Source organism: Coloeus monedula (genome assembly GCF_965178545.1).
Source record: "Coloeus monedula genome assembly, chromosome: 3".
Lineage (NCBI taxonomy): Eukaryota > Metazoa > Chordata > Aves > Passeriformes > Corvidae > Coloeus > Coloeus monedula.
Genome location: NC_138783.1, coordinates 52,326,044 through 52,350,204, shown reverse-complemented (window position 1 = coordinate 52,350,204; position 24,161 = coordinate 52,326,044). Strand labels below are relative to the sequence as shown.

Below are 24,161 nucleotides of genomic sequence, written 5' to 3'. Positions count from 1 at the left end.
CAACAAGTGTTTTCCTTATGGCTTACAGTGAAGCAATAAAAGATCTTCATCAGACTTAACATAAAAACTAAGAAACAGAAAACCCCCAAATCATTGTCATGAAATCATGATAGATCCCATCTGTAGGTCACTGTACTCTTCTTCTACCATAAACATCTCTGATGCCCAATTTCATTGATACAGGTTCATTCCTGGTTTGTCTCACAATAAACGGGGAGACAATGATCTGTTTTTTCCTGTGCTTTCAAGAGAGAGGAGCTTTTAGCATTAACCTCCCAATTGCAGTCCCTCAGTTTTCTCCAGGGGTCCTGGGGAACTCTGTACATCGTAAGAAAATGAATAGTATGTGTACGTTGTTATGGGTTAACTTGCCATCTGCCTGACAGATATGAAATAGAGCCTGTGGTGAGACCTAAGTCATTGTCAGGGGGCAGCTGGAGTCAGGCAGGACACCCTTCCACATCCAGCACCCAATCTACTTGAGTATGGGAACAGGGAAATGAAACTCTTAAGCGTCCGCGGCTGTCCATGGAATGTGGCAATCCACCTTTCTTGTAGATACCGCTTGTGAACTTCTACATTTATGTCTGTTTATTTGAATCTGAACATAAAACTTTTTTCCTTCTTGAATTGTACATGCAGTTTTGAAATGAAAGAATGAAAAGCAAGCTGATAAAATACATTTTTATGTAATGCATTAAGAATGTGATATCTGTTCTGGGGTATAAAGCTATGCAATGGATATGAATATTATTTTACTTAGAGTGAGATTAACAGAACATAATCCACACACTGCAACCTCTACTAGCCCAGACTGTAGACTGATACCATCTTGCAGAGAGAACTGGGAAACATCTTGCAAAGGATTGTGATTCCTCAGCTCCTCAGATCTGGAGGAGAGTTCTTTCTCATGTGTCTTGTTTGCTTTTTCCTGCCTGCCTCAAGCCCTGTTGATCTGCTCTGGAAAACAAAGAAAACAACTCAGTAACAGCCTTTGTACATATCTCTCATTGCACTGCTTAAGAAAAGTGGAGCAGATTAATTCCTATGTTCCTCAAAGTGTTTGGTGACTTTTTTTTTTGATGAATCAAAACCTCACAATAATAAAAATATATATTATAGCTTGCTATAGAATCTCACCAGAGATTTTGTTTTAATGACTGAAGAAAGTGGAGGAAAAGGCAGTGGGTTAATGCAACTTGCATTATCAGCTGAGAAAATTACAAGAAGCTACAGTTCTTTCTCTAATAAGGTGTACAACCTCTAACTGAACAGCAGAGGGAAATATTTTTTGTGTACCTTGTTCTTTGAGGTAAATGTTTTCTCTTCCCCCTTTTCCCCTTTTTTTTTCCCTTTTTTTCCCCAGGTAGAAGATTGATTTTCTCATGGTTCTTTCTGTTAGAGGGAATTTTTTTTGCAAAGTCCTTGAATACAGTATATGAAATAAAAGCACAGACATTATGTGCTTTACTACATGTAACACTCTGCAGTTGTTTTGTAGCTGCTATGTTTCAGTATTAATTCTAGTTTAGAACCGAGTAGCTCAGAATCAAAACTGTGACTATTATTTACCAGTCCTTGGGAATTTATCTCCTATGGATTTTGTTTTTGCTTTTAGGTTCTGAATTTTAAAGTTAGTAAGTTCTGATTGGAAGAACATTTTATGTGAATGTTTTTCTAATAGCATCAAAATCTTAGTCGGGAAGCTCACCACTGAACTGTGCAATCTGTGCCTGCCACAGATAAGTCGGGCTATTTGAGTAGCACTAGGAAGATGTAAAAGCTGTATTTAGTTGTCTACACACAATCCTCAAGCAACATATGGGTTGTTGTAGGATGTCAGAGACGATGTCTCCATCGGAATTATCTTTTACCCAGTCGAAGTTGATTTCAGTACAGTTTTTGAATTGCCTTTCCTTGTGGCCTATAAATTCTACATTCTTTGTGTCCATTGTCAGCAATCCATTCTTCTCCCCAGGCTTTGTTAACCTCCCCCTAGGTGTAAGACAACACTTGGACAGTAGTACCACCTTTAACTTATCTCAGGTCCCTGCTGTAGTGGTTTATCTCACAGTCGAAGTTCAAGATATCCACAGATGTATATTTGGAGGATAGAGGGAGGCTTTGGTGGTCATTGGTGGTCACAGATGCCATCTTTCCCATAACTTGGTGTGCTCTTTGTTTGACCAGTGATATATGTATTAGCAGTTGCTTCTCTACACAGATTGCTGTAGTGGGAATTTGTTGTCCAGGTGCACTGACCAGGATGTGCTAACCAGATCTCACCTCTGTCAGACATGGGGTTGTCACCATCCTGTCACTCCCTTCTGTGCTTTTTCCCATGGCAAAGTCTTTCTGTGGACTTTACCGTGTTTGAGGCAGGCAAGTCTACTCTTTAAGTTCCTTGCAGAACTGAATGAAGAAATTAAGGATGAGGCAGAGCTACATTTTTGGTGCAAACTAAGTTGTATCATATCATTTCATGTTTGCCAAAGACTTAAAAAATGCATACAAGCAAGTGGTATTCTGACACGTATGCTTTGACTTGGTAAGTTACAAACAAGCAGTTTTGGCTTCCACTCTTGCTTACAAGTTCTGTTGATAAACAACATTTTGTACATGTTTCAACATCACATTTTAGTATGAGTTTTAAGTACTTATATATTGCAAATATTAATTTGGTGCACTGTACCCCCAAAACTAGTTACTAAATTGAGCTTTATTTTCATGTTGCAGAGACAAAGTATTAGAATGGCATAAAATATGGCCCAGTTCTACTACAAAAGAAGTGTCAATGCTCCCTACAGAGATCGTATCCCTCTTCGCATCGTACGGGCAGAATCCGAACTGTCTCATTCAGAGAAAGCCTATCTGAACGCCGTGGAGAAAGGAGATTACGCCAGTGTAAAGAAAGCTTTGGAGGAAGCAGAAATTTATTTCAAGATCAATATCAACTGCATTGATCCCCTGGGAAGAACTGCACTCCTTATTGCAATTGAAAATGAGAACCTTGAGCTCATTGAGCTGCTCTTAAGTTTTAATGTGTATGTGGGAGATGCTCTGTTGCATGCCATACGGAAAGAGGTGGTTGGGGCTGTGGAGCTGCTGTTAAATCACAAGAAGCCCAGTGGAGAGAAGCAGGTATGTGCAGGATTTTCTGAGTTTGTAGTCTGGTTTAATGTAAAGAGAAGAACCGTGCAGAGGGAGTAAGAAAAAGAAAAACAAAACCAACCATCATCCTTGCACACAGTACTTAAAATCAGAAAATAAATTACTTTGATGCTGTATGCATTGTATTCATCATTGTGTTTAGACATCATAGAATCAAAAATTGTTTTGAGTCAGAAGGACCTTTAATTATCATCTAGTTCCAACATCCTGCCATTGGCAGAGATATCTTTCCTTAAACAAGGTTGCTCAAAGCCACTTCCAACCTGACCTTGAACACTTCCAGGGTAGGACACCCAGAACTTCTCTGGGCAACCTGATCCTGTGTCTCACCACTCTAATTGTAAAAAATGTCTTCTTCTGTCCATTCTAAACCTACCCCCTTTCAGGTTAAAACTGTTTTGTAAAACTTTTCCTGTCACTACAGGCCTTGGTTAAAAGTCTCTCTTTGTCTTTCCTATAAGCCCCATCTGTATAATGATAACATTATTCCTGCAGATATTACTGGGAAATCTTTAATCATTCAAAGAAGCAAGTAATTCAAAAGAGAGTTGTTAATTCCCTGGTAGTGTTAATATGTAGTCCATTTGAATTAATTATGATGCTCCCATAAAAGTCAGTGAATGTTTTAACCCATCCATGTGGAGGTCATCATATCCCAACTCAGCAAGGCAAAACTTGCAGACATGACCCAGTTGATCAGAACTTCGGTCCTGTCTCAAGTAGTCATCCATCTTATCAAGTACAACTAAAAAGGTGCAAACTCTTCTCCCTTTCTCCCTGGCTTCTCTCAAAGGAAAAAAATCATTACATACAGTCTCATTCATGCTCTGATACCTGCTCTGCTTTCCCTTGAGCTGCCTTGAGGTGTCTCTAGGAAGTATCTAGCCTCTTGCAAATCTTTCTCATTTTAAGAAAATAGGATAACATAGCCCATAAATTCTGATATTCCTAGGAGTCTTCCTAGGAAGAAAAACCTTAAAAGTAGTTATACTATTGTATTCTATTTTCATCAATTTCAAATGTCATGTGTTATAGGTACTCTATTAATGTATTTCAGTGAATAGTATGTTGAAATGATTACAGCCCTTTTACAGATAAAGCATACAATATACTTTAATTACAGTATAAAGTACTTGACATGGATAGAATTGCAGATAATAGGTAAAAAGAATATTTTTTTCCAATAAAATAACATGAATTCTATACTTCTTTTTTAAGGAAAGAAAGAATTATACTAGGTCTTTCTGTAAATATGTGTGCCTGCCTTCTCTTCTAGAGAGTAAAAGAAGAGCTCCTGTAAAATGACAACAGATTTATATCAGAGAAAAAGACTAGGTTCACGTTTGTCTCATTTCATTGTTCCTCAACTGATAGTGCAGATAAGAATACAATGCATAGGATGCATAGGATGCATAGTGTAGTGTAGTGTAGTGTAGTATAGTATAGTATAGTATATTATAGTATAGTATAGTATAGTATAGTATATCAATGCTGTGTACCAGGACCCTGACGGATCCAGTGCACAGCCCCATCCCAAACCAATTAAATCACCTGTGTGTCCATTATCCAGCCTCTACAGTGGAAGTTGCCGTTTGCAGGGCAGAGTTCATGCCACTTGATGGTAGCCATCCAAAGGTGTGTCTTGTCTCTGGTCTGGCTTCCTGGGCTCCCCTTAGCAATGGAGAAAAATGGAGATCCCTGGAGAGCACCTCGTGCTGTCTTTCTCAATTACTTGTTTTAAGACAGCATAAACCAATTTTTGGCTTTAAGAATCAAGAAATTCACCTTACAATAGCTGCCTAAATTTCAGACCGTGCTTCAGACCTTCAGGATTACTTTTCTGTATGTGCCACAGCTGCTGTAATGAAAACATTTGAATACAAACAGTAAAACTTGTATTAGGTGAGCTTCATGCTATAGCAGACAAAAGATAGGCTTACTTTTTGTGTGAATACTACCATGTTAAATTATCCACAAACTGCTTTGCTCCAGTCCAGAGGTTAGATGTCTGTGGTGAAGCATAAGCATGTTGTTTCAGTGCCAGACTCCACGCTGGCTGATGTGAAGAGTGCTGCTCCTCCTGCTCTTTTTTGGTTTTCCTGGTTGCATTCGCTGGGAGTCTTACTGTAAAGTGTGAAGAATAATCATGAATCATTTGAACAGAGACATCTCCTTTTGTGTCTGTACAAGGCTAGGTTCGCCCATTGCCACTGCAGGCACTGCTTGCAAGCCAGTGCTTACAAAAATGGCTTTTCAACCAACAGGTTGCTGACGTGTTCTCTGCTGTAGGCACTGGGGATCCCAACAACAATTAAGCTTCTATGGGTGTCATGTGTGTAATAATACACTGATAATCACACTGGTTCATTTTTACGAGCATGGCATGCTAAAGAGAATGTAAATGCCAATGACGTTTTTGCAGTAATGCCACTATGAATTTAATATAATAATAAAGTACCTTCTGGCTGAAAAATCATTCCAATGGGCTAAAGAGATAAAATCTGGATACTCAGAATTATATGCTTTTTACATACTTTTATTACATACTTTTTTTCCTCCTCCAGGTTTTTTTTTTTTTTATTCAAGTTTCTTTTGAAACTATTTCAAACTACAACTTTACTTTTTTGATTACTGGTATTTGTAAATATTTAACATATTATTTAGACAATGATTCATTTTCAGATTCAGTGCTTTTAATAACATAGTATCTTTGGCTGTTTGCTTTTCCTTCTTTGTATGAATCTGGTCATGTGTGGTAAAATCCTGGCCCCTTGAAGTTAGTGGGAGTTTTATCATCGATTCAGGGAGGTCAAGATTTCACCCTTTTTGTTGTTTTTTTTTTTTTGATCCCTGCTTAAAAGTTTTATTTCTACAGGAGACAGATAATAATAAAAAGAAAAAAACCTTGCTAAATACTTTCAAGCACAAAAAACAGTTTCCCAAATACTTCATTAGTGATAAAAGTTATGAACATTCAAACTCTGGGAAAAGACTGATATGATTCACAAGAAAGTGAATTGGCTCTCACTATTTTTTTATCTTCATGAGATAATATCGTATGTATGATGCATAGCTAATTTCAGCTTCACCTCATATAATAATGTAGCTATATTTGTAAAACGAAATCATTTTTAAGCATAGAATTTCTTATATAAGTCAAGTGCTCATTGTCAATGTCAGAAAGCTAGAAGAAAATGTCTTCTTGTATCAACAGAAAGCTACCATTCTTCAGGACTGCTGACGTATCTTTTAAAAGAACTGGTTGTCCTCCAAAATTTAATTCTTTAAAAATTCAAGTGTTGCAAAAGAAAATGGGGAAAATGTAACAATATGTTAATTCTGACCAAGAATCAGTGCATATAGTTAAAATAATATGTTTTTGCATTTTTTGCATGGAAAAGTTTTATAAGCAACATCTCCAAATTAGGAGATGCCACTGAATCTCTATTTACACTTTCTCCTAAAAGAAACAAAACCAAAAACAATAAAAAAAGAAGAAAAACCAAACAAAAAAAACTCCACCAAAACAAAACAAAAACCAACCCAAACCAAAACAAAACCCCAATAAGAAAAAACCCTAACAAAACCCCAATAAAACAAACAAAGAGCAACCCCCCTCCCCCCCCCCCCCCCCCCCCAACTGCAAACTATGAAACAAGGTTTAGATTTTGTTAAAGTTAGATCTAAACTCTCTAGTCTGCTGATCGTTCAGCTTCAGGGCTCTACCCGATAGCCATATGTGATGTGCTCAGCATTTCAAAGACCCCATAGGTTGCAATGGTTTTAACCTAATTATCAGTATATGGATACATCTGGTGCCACCTGGTGACTACAGATGAGGCATGTATGTTTAACAGTTTTGAATTGTCTTTGAACTCCTTCTGTTACTCAGTTTTTGAGTGAAACTTTTGCACTATACATTAATCCAACTCTGGAAAAGGGGGTTTTTTTGTCACTTGCATTATATTCTTTATATTTTCTATACATTTTTAGCTGTACCAGCTGCTAGAGCCCAAGTAAAAGAGAATAGCACAAATTAATGTGTATGAGTTGAGGAAACTTGTCCAAGTACTTTTAAATTACCATTCTTCAGAGCCATATGTCCTGAATTATCTGCCAAGTCACTTGTTGCTTGCCCTGATGGATAGCTGAATGCCAAATTAAGAGGGGGGAAAAAGTTGTTCTTTTAAATTTAGTGTCTGCAGAAAACATTTTTGTCTTGTTAAATTGGGTGCAGCATCCACAGATGGGCTGAGGGTTAGGTAGAATAAAAAAATTAATACCTTTATCTAAATTATAGTGTGCTATACGGCTTAAGGAACCCAGTCATTGATCATTAGCTGGGTGATTGACCATCTAGATATTCATATATATTCATGGAAGACTGAAGCAGAGGTGTAGCTGCCTTCTAAGGCTGCAAATCACATAAGTGAAGCTGAAATCTCAGTTACTAGACTTGAATCTATGTAGCATTGTATTAGCTGAGAGACTTGCTTTAGGGCTTGGGAACCTGACTGCAGTGTTTACAGCATTGCCTGACTAGCAAAAAAAAGCACATGGCAGTGTTTTTATGCCTTCTGTTCCCTATTACATGTCAGTCTTGGAATACCTGAGGGTATTTTTTATGGGTGGGTGCTCCAGGGATAGATTTCTGCAGATGTGTGAAAAAAAGACTGAACTAATGCCAGACTGGCATTTGCAAACACAAGGGAATTGCTAAAGGAGAACTTTGGGACAGGGAGGGATCACTGTGATATGTGCCTGGCTCACATACAGAGAAAAGTAGAAATCACTGGCATAGTGCTGGAAGTAGGAAGCTGAAAATAAGCTATATCCACATGCTGCAACACTCAGAGCCCTTTTGCTCTCCCAGGACAAGCAGTAAAGTCACATCATAAACTACCATATTCAAATGCCCTGCCTCTACTTACTCTGCCAAAGTCAAGCCAGGAAGCCAGGCTTCAGCTTGTCAACATGTTGGCCTCTAAAAATGCAAGTCCATGGCATATACAACTTTTTTTTGTTGGGTTTCATGGATTTTCCTGGCAATTTCTCAAAGGCCCAAGAAAGGGTGCGTTCATTATGTTGTCTAAATATTTGGGAAAAAATATTTTTTAGAAGAGACAAAAACCTAAACCTCTGAAACTTTAAATATAGAGACATTTCTGAAGAACTGAAAGATTCAGCATTTAGGTTGCCATTTTGTCTTCAGACAGACTGTGAGCAACCCTTCCTCATCAATATGTAGGGCCTCTTCAGTATTCTCTCTGGTCAAGGTAGACTTTAGGTATGGTATGTTCTAGCCTTTATCTGTAGGGAAAGAACTAAAAGGACAGAAAGTTTTGTGGGGGGTAACCACAGCAAGCTGTGGTTTTGTGCTGTTATAAGGAATGGCATCTGGAAGAGATGCGTGAGGTGAGAAGTCATGTGTAGGAAGATGGCAGCTCTGACATCTTACAAACCAGATGTGAATTCAGGAATGCCCTGGTAGTTATGTGCTATTCAGTGTGCTAGCAGCCATTGTGAACTCTTGGACAGGAAGAGTTATCAGGTGATTGGTAGGAAAGCTTGCTATCGTGGGACTTTTTGGGAGGTAGGGAGAGAAAGGGCATTGTTTTACTGTCAAAGGCTCAAGTTATATTTTATAAATCTTAATGCATGTATCTGATTGATAATTATTTGAAGTGTGAGAAGGTAGAAAAGAAGAGGACAACAATACAAGTTGTCTTTCACTTGCATCTACTGATGCAATTCTCATCAGAAAAAACAGTGACTGATTATATGCCAAAACATGTCTCAACATTGATTTTTTTTTTTTTTTTAATCAGTGTTGCTATGTAGTTTTGGAGAGAATGAAAGACTGTAAGAGAACAGCCAGGATGAGGGAATGGTCCTGTGTGAGGAAGTGTCAAGGATGTTGTGCAGTATAGTTTCTAGGCCAGTGGAACAGATTTCTCTCTGGATGTTCAGGCACTCACCTAAGCTATCTGGGAAGGGATATGGACGACAAGGCCGGACAGCTTCTCAGGATAAGTGCCTTCAGTCTGGCAGCATTCCCAGAAACAGATAAAAATTCTAAAAGTGAAAAGTCAGGGAACATCATGAAAGTAGCACAGAGCCTGAAGAGTCATTTCCCATTCCTGAAATACTGGCAGCATAAATGCTGCTCTTCTGACAGAGCTCCTATCAGGCCTGACAGAGCTCCTATCTCCTAGGAAATTCCTTACATGCAGCCACATCACCCACTCTGTTCTTTTCATGTCTCTTAGTATCTTTAGACTTCTTGAAATTGCCCTTTGAGGAGTCCCAGGGTCCTGAGATGAAGCCAGTGCTCTTCTTTGGAGCTGCACTTGTAATCCAGCTTCAGTCTCAGTCTCTCTTAATGCATGCAGAGCATTTAGGCAGCTTTGGCCCATTGTTTTCTTTCCAAGGCTCATGGGATATCATTTTTCCTGTCCTACATTGCCACACAGCCCAATGGTGTATGTGGGAAAGCTCCTATGTCAGGATTGTACTTCCTCCTGGTTACAGTGGGCCATCATAGAGAATACCAGGGAACGTGTACAGGTTGTAGGCCCAGCATGCCTGCAACAGACTTTACATAAATGTTAAACCTGATGTTTTTTGATGCTGTTTCAAATTTTCCCCTAGTTACTGAACTGGGAGTTATATTGATCAAGAGGGGGCAGAAGGAAAGGTTTTTGAGCACTGCATGATGCCTGGTAGTTTTCTTATCTAAACCTCTTTCTCCAGTCTTTGCAAAATACCAGTCACAATCTCTTGTGGGATATTCTTTGCTGAGATCAATTCAAGCATCATTTTTGTTTTGAAAATGTCTGCCACAGAAGTTTATGAACTAAATGTCTTTTTTGAATGTTCTGATTAATGACAGTCTAGCTACTAATGAGTATGGAGAAGACATTGCAGAGATACTTTGTTGGGCTTGAAGTACACATTCTTGGAGTGGAACGTAAGGACAAAGAGTTGTTTCTTCTCACTGCTAGCTGCCTGAGTGGGCAGCTGAGTATTTTTTTCCCAGTGGCAACTGATTAGTTAGAATTTTCTGGCGTGTTGATAGACAGATGAATGGGAGAGGTTTTGTCGGGGGTACTTCATTTTATGGATGAAATAGATAGAGTAGCTTATCCACATATTCAGTCTTTCATATAACCATTTGGGCACATGAGAACAACATATAGCACAGGTGCACTATAAAGGTGGAGCTGACTAATTGCATATGGGATGGAGATAAGAATTTACGCAAGTATTGCTCTTGGATTTTTAGAGGGCGCTGGCTGTTTTCAAGTTCAAAAAAAGCTGCACATAAATGTCATTATGTCTTGGCAATAAACCCAAACTGTCTGTGTTTATATGCATCAGAGCTAAGGTGGGTGGATGAGTAGAAAAACCTGTGACAATTACTAAAGAAATGCTCCAGAAGCTGGTATGCCTGTGCCATCAAACAGAGCTGCTAGCAATTTCAATATTGAGGTAGGCAATGTGTTCTACAATATGCACCCATTACCTTGTAACAAATGCTAAATCATAATATTCTAAAGTTGAAGCAGTAGCAAAAGATGAATGCCAAAATATGGAGAAACATGGCAGTTTCTTGACCGGTACAAAATGATGAGCCAATTTTTACCGGCATTATAAAAAAAATTCTTAGTAGCAGGATCCTTACAGATAGATTCCTGGAAGGTAGTGTTATTGAAGATGACTTTCCCCAGCTATGAATCTAATCCTTTGTTTTAGCAGTTTGCAGAAATCCAGAAAATTTTGGTGATGACAAATACAGATTTATTTTAAAGACGACTCATTAATCAAATTCTACCTAAACTCGAAGTGTTACAGATTCATGAAGATTAAGTACTTTTCTGTCATTACTTGCTGGCCTTTTCATATTTCTTGTTTTAAGCTCATGATAGAAATGAAAGTACTTTCCTACCATGGTGAGATGTGTGCAGATTAGCAAAAATATTTGAAAATCTAGAATAAATCAAACCCTTTTAAAAAACCCCACACCTCAAAATCTTTAGAAAGTTAATTAAAAAATAAGGTCTGTGGAAAAGTTAGATTTCTCCTCCAGAAGTCACATTTTCTGCACTGATTTCTTTTCCCATCTTTTTATGATTTTTGAGGCCCACTTTACAGCACTCGCCCAAATTTACCATCAGAATAGGGACAGCATACAAATTAAAAAATAAAATGCCCAAAATCCCTGCCTTCTACAGTCAGTAGTCCTGTACGGTCATCTTCACAAGCCTCCATGCCTGGCATCCTTTTCACCAAACCTACCTGCTTTCACCTCCTTACAACTCATCAACTGGAAAGATAGCTTCATCTAAAGATTTTAATAGTCTTTCAGTGCCTGAAAACAAGTTAAGAATCAGCTCTGAGGCCAGTATTATAAATCTGTTAAGACCAAGAGGTTCAACAAACAGAAGCTTTTTAAATTGAGGTAGTCTTGTCTTCTAAGGTCTAGAAGTCCCCATTGCCAATTATTTGTACATTTGGTGATGCAATTTAACTTGGGAAGTTAACAAATTTATAACATTAAAGGAGCAGTATAAACAAACCAATATCTCTTCTGCCTAGAGCAGCCTCTGAGGGAACAATTAGTGTTTTTGCCCTTGATACAGCAGCTTGAGATCTGTGCTCTGTATAAATATATGCTATATATAAATGTATGTATACAAATACATGGATGTAAGGGGGTGGAAATCAGCCCCTCATTCAGATGCCTGAAGCTGAAGGCAAGGTAGCAGTGGAGCTCAGAGTCTGTGCAGAGATGAGTCCTTCCTGTCCCCTGCCTGCGCTGCAAAGTGCAGACCCTCCAGTAGGTCTCATGTCATATCTGTGTAGATCTCTCTCATTCTCTGGAGTGTCTTAAATGGTAAAATGCTGTTTGAATCAGTCCATTTACTGCTCACATGTAAGCCAGATAGCTGAGGTCCCAGTAAGGTCAGTGATGAGCAAGAGGGTTTGTTGACCAAATACAAGTGTCTGCTGTAAGCTAAGAAAAAGACTTCCCTGGACTCCACTCACTACATCAACCAGGGGCCCAGCTCAGTAGCTCACATGTAGTGGGTAAGTGAAATGTGAAGCATCCTAGAATATCTGTGAGACATGTGTTGTGGCCTTGGAGTTATGTCACAGAACCTGTGGGCAACTGAGATGAGCCCTAGATCTTCCTGGGTATAATAGGAGCTTAAAAACATGATTCACATATGGAGCTATAATTAGGTGTTTAAGTCTGAAGATAAATACCATCCAGTAGGTTCTTCTGCAACATATCCTCTTTCTGACAGTGCACAGTGCAGAAACCCAGGAAAGATTTTAGGAACAGGACCACCTACTGTTTAAAGAAACTCAAGTCACAGCAGTTTCTGATGGACACAAACCTCCAGGCAATCCAATGCTGTACAGTGGTCCACTGAAATATATTTTCAAAGAGCCACTATTCTGGAGTTCTTCTTTGTCTATGAGGAGCCACTGTGCTCAAATGCAGTTACCTTGAACTTGCCTGTGGAGATACTTCTTAAATAAGTTGTATGCAAGAGTAGAATTTGAAAGACTTTTTCATTAGTCCTTTAGAGTCAAACATGCAATCATACATCATAATCTATAAACCAAATGGCTTTCCAAAGCTTCAGCCATGGGAAAACCCTAGGAAAATTTACAAAACAGAATCATGCTGTTGTCAGGAAGCTTGTTCATATATGGCCTTCCACACACCACCATTATCTTTGCTTGTGTCACAGGGCATCCCTTGTCAAATTGCTCTGTAAGCAGTGAAATTTATGAAATCTGATTTCCAAATAGCTATATGCATCATGATTGAATTTCCTCTTTTTGATGTTATGAACATTCATCAAAGCTTTTGAAGAGGCTGATGCACTTATATATCCTGTTTTTGTATGAATTCTCTGGTGTCTAGTAACATAGCTGTGCTCATACTCCAGAATTCTCCTCAGATCTCAAACATCCATCTCTTTTGGGAAACTTGCAGGAATTTAATATTTCTTATATTCCTTCATGTTAACATCCAGCTGGAGCAATCCAACAAATTCAAAAGTCACAATGGACTGACTGACAAAGCCTATTAATGTGATAACAGGGGCTTACTTGTCTTGGGAGACTACCAATTTAGCTTGTCAATTTACCAACTGTTTTCTGGATAGAGGATATGTATGTCACATACTGTGCTGACAGAAGTGTTCTAATTGTACTTTATACCCGTGCCAGGATCCATATCTTCCATATCTTCACCCCAGATTGGCAAGAGGCAAAATTAGTTCCCCTTTCAACTCAGATACTAAAACACTACTGAGAGTTGGTAATAAAATATTATCTAAGTTTGCAGGCTTGTCACAGTGTGTGAGGCCTTCTGGCAGGAAAAAAAAAAAAAAAAGAGAAACCTGAAATATCTACCCTCAAAGCCTAACATTTCACATTAGGTACTGCTGCGATACAGCTGAATATTTGTAGAAAAGGGAAAAAGTTTGCCACCATTTTATTTGCTACCAACTTGTTTTAGGACGTTTACTGTAAGTACAAGCAATCTGGCTGATAAGATTAAATTTCTCTTCCCTGCTCTTTGCTCATTTAGACCTTTGCTTATTAAGTCTCTGCTTACTACCATGCCCTAAATTTAGTAAAAATATACTTACATACGCTCCTGAAGCACGTTAGGAATACTTTATGCATGGATGCACCATGTGTAAGATCTGTACAGATCAAGATCCAATCAACTGGTAAACTCAAGAGAAACTCAAGAGAAATACAATAGATAAGCCTAACTTGAAACAAGCAGTACTAAGGGTTTTGAACCAATCCATTCCCCCTGGCATCAGTTTCAAAGGCTCCTTTCTAGCAATGTGCCCTTAGACACCTCTAACTAACTCTTCTGCCCCTGGTCTCTCACTGTGTAGGGCCGGTTATAATGATGCATGTTTCTCCTTTGATCTCTTTGCAGTGGGAATTCAAAGGGGATATTTTTATTTCGAGCAATCCTCTCTTGTTTATTTACATGTTTCCAAACTTCTTAAGCAGCAGGATTGCTCAATTGATTCTTGCATGCAGGGGGGATCTTAAAGTGTCTATTGTTAAGGAGTTGAACCCAGCTGAGAATACCATCAACCTGTAATAAAATGCAGTTTACATCCTTTGCTTCTCAAATGTGTATTTCATTCCCAGCGTATGCTAGTGTAGATGTGTAAGCCTTGGTCTCCTCTGTGTACTTCAGAAAAAATGTCCTGTTTTGCATCTGTGAAATATGGGAAAATTACAGTATGGTTCAATATGGGAAAGTTACAGTATGCTGCTAAATAACAAACCACTGAATAACATACTGGGAATAATGTACTTATGAAACAGTTTACTATGAAATTCCTCTGCATCCTCTGAAGATACTGGTTTCTTTGTCCCTGCCATAATCTTTTGTATTCCTTTATCTTCATATTTTTAAAATAGAGAAAACATTTTTCTGTAACTGTTATGCAAATTTGCCTGTTTCCCACTTTGTTCTTTGTGAGTATAACCCTTTTAACTTTCTCAAACATGAAATTTACTTCCCAGCCATGAAGAGATCACAAATTACTTTGCAACGTTAAATAATTGTAATCAGCTGCAAAGAAGCTTAGCTAATTCCCACCCTCTGAGACACTTGTATCTCCTAAGGAGTTTGTTGATACCAAGGGAGGCCACCAATCTGTTATTGTCTTTTCTGAAAAAGCTCCTTTCAAAAAGCATGTTTATAATTCCATAGCCAGTGGGACACCTTTTCTTTTTTCTTGATCTAGGAAGCTCAGGGATAAATAAATGATCCTGCTTAGATTCTAAGAACTCCTTTTTTTTGACATTTCCCTGAAGACCTCATTGCCAAAGCAAGCCGTTTTCTTTTCACCTCTCTAGCTGACTATTGGAACCATTTAGGGACAAGAAAAACAAACACGGGAGAGCAAGAGCTTTTCCACATTTTAGTAATCAGACCAGAGACCAGAGGTTTCTCAGCAAATGGAATATCAGACCTAGGATTCATTGAAATGATTTTGTCTTTACGAACCATTCTGTGTTTGAGAAAAGTATCTATGCATCCATTTTAAAATTCAGATGAGAAGGACCCCACTAGATCTACTTTGAACATTCAGGACATTTCAGTATTGACTTTACTCACCATGCAAACTGTGAGAGAAGTATATATGAGCTATATTATGATGGAAAAATAATTTAAGTTCCCCTTTAATCCTTTCCACAATAAGGTCTTTCTTCTTTCTCAGCTCTCATGTTTTTCCAAACCATTTTACTTTTCTTCTTTCACTGTCCCTTGAGTGAAAACAGCATTTGCTTGTCACTCCTCATTATGATCAGTCAAGCGATGCCCAGAACTCTTACTAGAAACACTCCTTTACCTGTTTAAAAATGATATGTGGTGAGAGAGCAAGTGTAAGTTCCATAACTGAAAACAAATTCTAAATAACCTGTTAGAAATATCTAAATATCTAAATATCCTGTAGACACTTCTATTGAATGTCTACTTTTAAGCAATTTCCCACCCTTGCTCAAGCTACTGGCATTGACTGATGAAACAGCACATCCATTCACTAATAATGCTCACAGGAAAACATTAATTGGAAAGGAGCAGTTTTGTGTACAGGCAGTATTTTGGATCAGAGTTCTTTCAGAGATACAGGGAGGAGAAATAAAAAAAAAAAGAAGAGAGAGAAATAAAGCCCTGAAGTGCTTTGACATGAGTCCCACCCAACAAATTTATGCCCTAAATCTATCAAATCCAATATCTTTTCCTCTGCTTCTGTCTGGAAGCTGTTATCAATTCATTTAACAGTATTTTCTTACCATTCTCTATTCTCCTTTTTCAACTAAAAGAAACCTATAGTTTTTTACAGCAGGGACTATCTTGAAGAAAATAGTCAAACATTCTGCTTGTAAGCACCTAGAAGAAAATACAGATATGAATAGCAGTCTACCAAGATTTGTCAGGAACAAATCTTGTCATCACAATATAATTATCATTCATCACCAGGTATGCTGGGGAAAAGCATTACATATCATATAGCTCGAGATTTGTAAGATTCCATAAACTGTCACTCAAAATACAGTCTAAGAAAACCACACTCACAGTAGTTGCCAACAGTACTTGGTGAAACAGGATGTATGAATTCAACAGAGGGATGAAATGAGCAGTCCTGCAGGGGTCTGTCCCTATCAGTGCAATTATTCATGACATTTTAGATGAAATAGAGGGCATGTTAATTCTGTAGACATCAGACAGTGTGGGGATCTCAAGGCTGTTGCAAGACACAATTAGAATTCAGGTTTTGGCAAGCAAGAAATTATTTCTGTAAAAAATAAAACAGTTCATTAAGAAAAAAATTAATGTTCTACGTAGAGCAGAAATAATCAACCAAGTAGGTATTGGAATTGAAAACAACTAAGATAACAGTTCTGCAGGGAATATTAAAACAAGACTAGCATAAAAAGACTGGACAATACCATATTACTGTTCAAAAGTCAGTATCGCATCTGATCACATCAGAATGAGCACAGATCATAGAATTGTAGAATCACAGAATGGCCTGGTCTGGAAGGGATCTTAAAGACTACCTTGTTCCAGCCCCCATAAGGAAAGTCTGAATGAAAAATTAGAAAACAGAAGCTAAGCAAAGAAATAAAATAGTCTCTGAATCCACATTTCACAGAACCAGAATTTATGGGCTTAAACTGCACAAAGGTAAAACACTTGAAGTATCAGAAACATTGTGAGGAAATGGTGTGACATATCCACCCACCACTGCAGAGCTTTAGGAACAGATTGGTCAAATTCTTTTCCTTAATGTGTTACATTAGTGCTTTTTGTGCAATGTGGCTGTCATGGAGACTGGAAGTGATCAGTCCATGCTGTGACTTTTGTGACACACAAATTGGTTCAGTAGTAATAAGATGAGCATGAACAAGCATTAAAAAGCTAACGTCTTAAGGTAGGTTAAGTGTAGCTGATAAAAAAAAACCCCACATCCAAGGTTTTGAAAACTCAGCTTGTGCTTGGAAAAAATTGGATGAAAATAACTCAAACTTGTAAAATTAATTTTTCAAAATTCACAGACTTGTAAAAAGGCAAGCACTGAAGCCTCCTTAAATGTGACAGCGATTTTGTATTACTACAAACATCCCTGTTCCAGTCATGTCCCAGCAAAGCTGAAAGTAAATTTTCAACAAAATAAATGGACATGATATTACATAAAACACTAGTCTCGGTGGGGGGAAGATATCCTTTCCTAACAGTAATTCATATTAGCACCAAATGAGGGCATTTAGGCCTGAGCCTTGGAAATACATTATGACATGTGATATACATTGAGAAGGTTTTAACAGAGGCAAAAATGTCACCTTTCCCCCCTTACCAGTAGGAGACAGACTAAAAGCAAGCTCCTAAGGTAACACGTTCAGCATTAACTGTTCATGCCCTCTTTTCACACATCCTGGACAACTGGCCAAAATTATGAATGCAGTACTTTTGGAAAATACCTGTCTTGTATCCCAGCAGTGCAGGTTAGGAGACATGAGCCATGGTTAGCTGTGGGTCAGTATCAGCATGAGATAGCACAATAATCACATTTTGAGCTAGCTAGCACATGGCTTGTGCCTGAAGAATAAATTTTGTTGAGCTCTGTGCTAAGGGGAGTGTTTACCTTACTCGATTTCAGCTATATAAAATTAGATATATATCTTGGGTTGCTTGTCAGAGCTCCTTTTTGCTAGACATCTTTCTTGGATGACATTAAATATAATAGTTTCATAAGAAAATATTAGGGACATTTTGTAAGATTAATAGTTAGAATTGTCATAATCATATAGTATAATCACAAGAATTTAATCTGGAAAAAATATGGAATTGGCCCCTCTTATTGTTAGATTATAAGAAAATATTGGAGTAAAGGAACATTTCAAGATACATAAAAATATAATCTGGAATATTTTGTAAAAAAATGTCCACAAGAAAATATCTGATTTTTAATTATTATTTTTTGCTGTACCTACATGGCTTCAATGTATAACTGGAATTACATTAGACTCCAGAGAAAAGAAATCTGGAAGACAAGCATTAAACACCTTGTCAGCACTGAGGTAAAATGTGGATATGAAAATATTAAAGGACACAATTTGAATTAAGTCTTATGAAAGTATGCATTCTTAAGAAGATACAATATTACTAAAATATTTACATTTAGTCCTCAGATTCTTGTTAGTCAATGGACAGTGCCTAAGTCCCCTGGATACATCTGTTTGCTGCATCTGTTACATATCTGTTTCCTACATTGGTTTTGTGGATACATCTGTTTCCTACAAAAAGGAAAAAAAAAATAGACATGGAGGTAGAATATTATCGAATGAAATATAATATTTCAGTAGCAGGTTAAGAGTGTGGTACTTACCTTCAGGAAATGTTATAAGTTCAAGGACAATAAAGTTGAATCCTTCCTGGGGAGGCCATGGAAGTTGCCTCTGGAAAGCAGGCAATGACAGTGTACCAGATTGGTGTTGCATGGCTAGTGTCACACGCACACTGCTCAGAAATGATGCTGTCCCTGAGCTCAGCTTGGCCACTTCTATCCACTTGCCTGCCTTACATGCTCGATGGCCACAGAGCCTGCCAGCTGTACGATGCACAGTGAGCAGCCTGGGATGGGGAAAAGCACTTTCAGACAATCAGGAGCCACCACTGCTGTCCTGCTGTTTGTGTGGTCTTGTGAGGAGAGTTTCAACATGGCTCTCAGGACCCCTCCAGTGCTATGATAACTGATTTCAAGTTATTTTGACATGATATCTCTAAGTTATTCCAGGTATCTGGATGTTTATCAGTGACTTAGTCCATGTTAAGGAAGTCGTGGTAGGAGGAATTTTTGAACCCTACCTGGGGGAACTACTTCCATGGTCTTAATCAGGATGTATTTCAGATGATCCAATAATGACACAACAATAGCAAACCAAAGAAGAGAAGAACTCAACAAGCCAGAATGTGAAGCATGGGACTGTGTATGCATAGGGATAACTCGTGTGCTGTGGGCCGTACGGGAATGTAGAGTTAAGCATTTTCAAGGTGTCTGACTGATGACAGCTATAGAGAAATAGTGCTAAAGCAGCTGAGACTTTGATTACACACTTTTATAATATTAATTTCCTTATATAACCTGGTACTGCGTGACATATGTATTCATCTTATCTGTCGTATATTCTCTTTTTTCCTTTGCTTTAGGTTTTTCCTCCAATCATGCTATCATGATGGACATGACTCAGAAATTTATTCCCCTAACTACCTGAAACCATGAGGGATTTGCTTTCCTTTACAAACAAAAGATAAAATAATTGCAAATAAATAAACAAAGACAAGAGCCAGGGAAGCAATCTATTTGCCCAAGGAAATAGATTTCCATAGATTCTGAGCTCTTGCACTTAAACAGCAGGTAAATGGATACTGCAGTTTTCAGTCTCTCTGTTGAGATATAGCAGTAATGAGAGCTACTATGAAAAATCTAGATGGAGAAAAGGACACACATGGGTTTTACATTCTTCCTTTTCCAAACCGACTGTTGTATTTTCTGTTTCCTGGATGTCTAAGGGCTCATCAGCAATCAATCTCTCATTTGATGTCATGACGTCTCAGACCTAACTGGCATTAATTTAACCTAGATTTCTCTTCCTGTCATAGCAAAGGAGCTTCTCTTCACACTGACCATACAGGAAATATAAACACATTGAAGAGGACTGTTCCACCTGGTATCCAAAAGAATTGTTAGATATCCCAGCCAGACTGACTCATTCCCACTTAAAGTGAATGCAGGGAAAGGAAATGTGACAAAAAATCTTGTGCCTTCGAGCATGGAAGTGTTCAGACTTTGAGCTGTCCTTTATTTTCTGTTTTATTTTCTTTTTGTCTACTAATCACATAGACATTCATAACAAATATACACAGTCACCAAACCTCGTTGTTCAGCCCTGTAAATAGTGTTGAAGTAGAAAATCTTCAACAAAATGTAAGAAGGCAAAAATTGCTTGACCTTGCCAAGTTTAAGCAGCCTCAAACTTAGCACACTAACTTCAAAATGCGTAATATAGTTACACTGCTGCTGAGCCTTGGGAAGTCCCAGTCACAGTCAGTGACTGTAAGACCTAGTAGCTTTCCAGGATTTAAGGAAGACTTGCATGTTTTCCAAGAGTGTTCTGTCAAAGCTTCAGAATATGTGACTAATATCAGTGTGTGCTGGTTATTTGGTTTAGTTCTCTTTAAGAGAATTATTTTTCAGTACTTTGAAAGTAAAATTCATTGTAAGTCTGACGATTTAAGAGCAAGTACTCTGGGTCAACAGTTAAATGTTGAAATTTTCTGAATGCCATGAGAGCGCTCAGTACTTCAAAGATAAGTACTTCATTTTGCTTCAGATGAGGGAATAATTTGACCTTATTACTTTGATATTCTCTCTTTGGTTTAAATTAGTACAAAATCTTAAAATAGGAGGTAAAGGGTCAGGGGTTAAACTCATTATGTAATTAAAGTAGAAGTCATAGGGTTTGCCCTTTAAGTTTAAATGTTTCTGTAAGTTAAGGCTGAAAAGATTTAATAAGCACTTCTATATTTGGGTAAATTCTGATGCTATGAATTCCAAAAATGTGTGCATTAGCCTTGTATCTGAGTTAGCTTAAGATGAAAGGCTTTGATAAGCTATGAGAAAAAGCAAGCGGCTTTTAAGGAAATGGACCCCATGTACAAGTCAGTCACTATAATGCCATGTTGTTTGAAGCTGTGTCTTAATTTTTCAGAGCTTGCAGCTGATGATATGTTTAAGATAGCCTTCAGTTCTGGCAGGGCTTGAAGCAAATGTTACTTTAGTACTGTCAGAAAGTACAAAGCTAGCGACATGTGAAGTGACAGAATTATACTCTGAGCAGTCAGTGAGTTTGAAGTTACAGCTTTCTGTCCTTGAGTTTTCTGCCCTTGCAGCTCTCTCCTTCGCTCCCTGGTACCCTGAACTTGAGGCCGAGGGGGAGTCTCACTGTTTGTAGCAGACACTGTCAGAACACAACACAACACAACTCTGTAAACCTTTTTCAGTTTTATGATAGCCAAAAATCTCATTTCTACTAATGCAAAGTTTGAATCTCTACTGCCATTTTTATCTCTTTCTAGTCTCAAAAGCACTGGCCACAGTTGCAATTTAGAGAGCAGGAAATGTGTGTGTATGCACACAGTGTTTTCTTTTTTCCTATATAATATGTAAGTAGCAGAGAAGATAAATCTAAGACTGCAGTAACCTGTAAGAATTGAGGTTGGAAACAGGTCTCACTTTCTGCACTGACACCAAAGACAGGTGAGAAAACAGACATGGATTTCAAGCCCCAGTTCACACTGGACAGGAATAATGATGTGATCTGGGCACCTGGGCATCCCCAGGTGGGCTCTGTGCAGCATCCAGCCAGGAGGCGACAGATGTCCCAGAGGTACCCTGGAAGAGACCTGACAGAGAAGTGTGGCCAGAGCTACAGAGTCCTCTGGGAAGACATATGTCCAAGTTGTGGGTTTTGCCCTGAGACCAGGCACAGCACACAGACCTGCTGTTTGTTCTTGTACCCGAGTGTTCCCTCCACCCATATGTATCTTCAGTATATTCTCAAATGGGTTCCTTATCTCATGAGTAATATTTAACCTATGTTTCTCTGTATGTCTGCACACACACTATTTTGTTTGTACCTCAAAATAGAGAAAGCAGAAGTGAAGTTGCACAGGAGCTGCCTGGCTCACTGGTTGTGAACATCTACCTGTGAGGATAGATGCTCCCTCTGCATGGGATCATGAGGGTGGGTATGCCAGCTCAGTCCTGTGCTGAAACAAACTCAGTGCCAGCCTGACAGTGCCGAGCCAAGCATGCATGTCTGAGTGCATGGGAAGGGAGAAAAGGGATTTCTGCCTGTTGACTCCACATACCCTCTCAGAATCTGGCACAGCTACTATTATGGCCCAGCAGGTTTTGCTTCCCTAGGGATGTGTGATTACTGTCCTGAATGCCAGGTCTCCAGTCTTGTCTTTCTACCCCGTTTTACCACTCCCACTCCACTTATGTTTTTCCCACCTGGCAATGAGGACATAGTGCTGTCATGAGACTTGCATCAAACATTTTTTTCTCCCTGAAATGGCCATCTATTTCCCTAGCATTCAGATAACCTTGAGTCAGATGTTTTCCTTTTTTCTTCCTCCTGAAAGAGCATCTCTCAGAGCACCTATCAGTGGTGCTCTATGGATTGGGTTTTGTACTTGGTTATTGAGCTGTGGACCAAAGGCAGTCTGTAAGTGATGACCAATACCAATTTTTTGGTTGACACTGGCTAATTGCACTTACATTCACAATCATACTAATTGAATGAATTGCCTTGACCTTAACCTTAGAGCCTGGTGGTTTAAAATAAACAAACAAGCTTAAAATGAAAAACCTTACAGTTTTCTGATAAAGAAGACGACAATACAGAAATGCACATCAGAAGAGTCTTTAAAAATGGTGTCTGGGGACCTTTTTTCCTACAAACTTCCCTGTTTTCCTATAAACAGAGTATGTTTCTTTGTGCAGGTGAGTGTAGAACTGAGCCTTAAAACATTAAGCTCTTTGCAGCAAATATCTTTGTTTCTCTACACAGTCTTATTTTCAATATTCTCTTTAAGAAAACACTTTTTTTTCTCATTTACTTGCCTATTTTATTTTATAAATATAATTTTCCTGTGTCCTGGTCATTGCTTGCTTCAGAGATTCACAGTTATGCCCCCATGATTCCTTCTTCCCTATAAAACTGAGATAAACCAGTGAGAGAGAGCATTTCCATCTTGCTCACTTCAGGGGACCAAAGAGGAGCACTTGTGTCTACCTCCTCCTTGTTTATCTAATAATTTGCTCTAATGAATCATTGCCCATGGGTTGTTTACATATAAAAGAGGTTCCATGAAAAATCACGCCCTGTTTATAGCAATTTATTACCTGGGAAGATGCTATCTTAGCTAACTGAGTTGTTCTGTTTAAAGTGTTTCCTTCAACTCTGGCCAGAAATAAAGATCCATCAGTAAGTGTATTACCTGGTAAACCACTTGTAGCTTAATTTTCTATAACTCCTATTCAATGAGAAGGCCTGTAATGGTTTTTTTCCTCTTTCACAGGTTCCACCAGTGCTTCTGGACAAACAGTTTTCAGAATTTACGCCGGATATCACACCTATTATTCTGGCTGCCCACACCAACAATTACGAAATCATAAAGCTCCTTGTGCAGAAAGGGGTGTCTGTGCCCCGGCCACACGAGGTGCGCTGTAACTGCGTCGAATGTGTCTCAAGCTCAGATGTGGACAGCCTCCGCCACTCTCGGTCCAGACTCAATATCTACAAGGCTCTGGCGAGCCCGTCATTGATTGCTTTGTCCAGTGAGGATCCTTTCCTTACTGCTTTTCAACTGAGCTGGGAGCTGCAAGAACTGAGTAAAGTCGAAAATGAGTTTAAGTCAGAGTATGAGGAACTGTCACGGCAATGCAAGCAATTTGCAAAAGATCTCCTGGATCAGACACGGAGTTCCAGGGAATTGGAAATTATTCTTAATTACAGAGATGATAACAGCTTGATAGAAGAACAAAGTGGTAACGATCTTGCAAGATTGAAACTGGCAATTAAGTACCGTCAAAAAGAGGTGAGTGTGCTGGAGAATATTTAAGCATATTCAGTAGTAGTAATGTGATAGATAAGAGCCTGAAATACAACCTTTTAACTGAGACAAATTTCTGCTTATCTTTTTTTGTTCTACTGGGTTTCTGCTCTTTTTATAGTTTCAATTAGATGAATTTGAACAGTTTGATAGTATCAGAATTTAAAATGTTCTCTTCTAGCACAGATTCTGTGAAACTTTTTCTTCTCTTACATCTGAATAGACATAGTCTTCAGTAGTT

The 24,161-nt window shown here is 38.5% G+C and overlaps 1 protein-coding gene across 1 annotated transcript in view; it reads left to right on the top strand.

Annotated features, from left to right (window-relative positions):
• The window catches only part of TRPC4 (transient receptor potential cation channel subfamily C member 4), a gene marked incomplete at its 3' end in the record, with an annotated part of 131,090 nt that overhangs the window by 46,876 nt on the left and 60,053 nt on the right, over positions 1–24,161 (top strand). Inside the window, exons 2-3 of the mRNA XM_082279309.1 lie at positions 2,737–3,141; positions 23,387–23,905. Of these exons, the coding sequence (XP_082135435.1) occupies positions 2,764–3,141; positions 23,387–23,905 (897 nt within the window). The 5' untranslated portion in view covers positions 2,737–2,763. The remainder of the gene's footprint in view (positions 1–2,736; positions 3,142–23,386; positions 23,906–24,161) is intronic.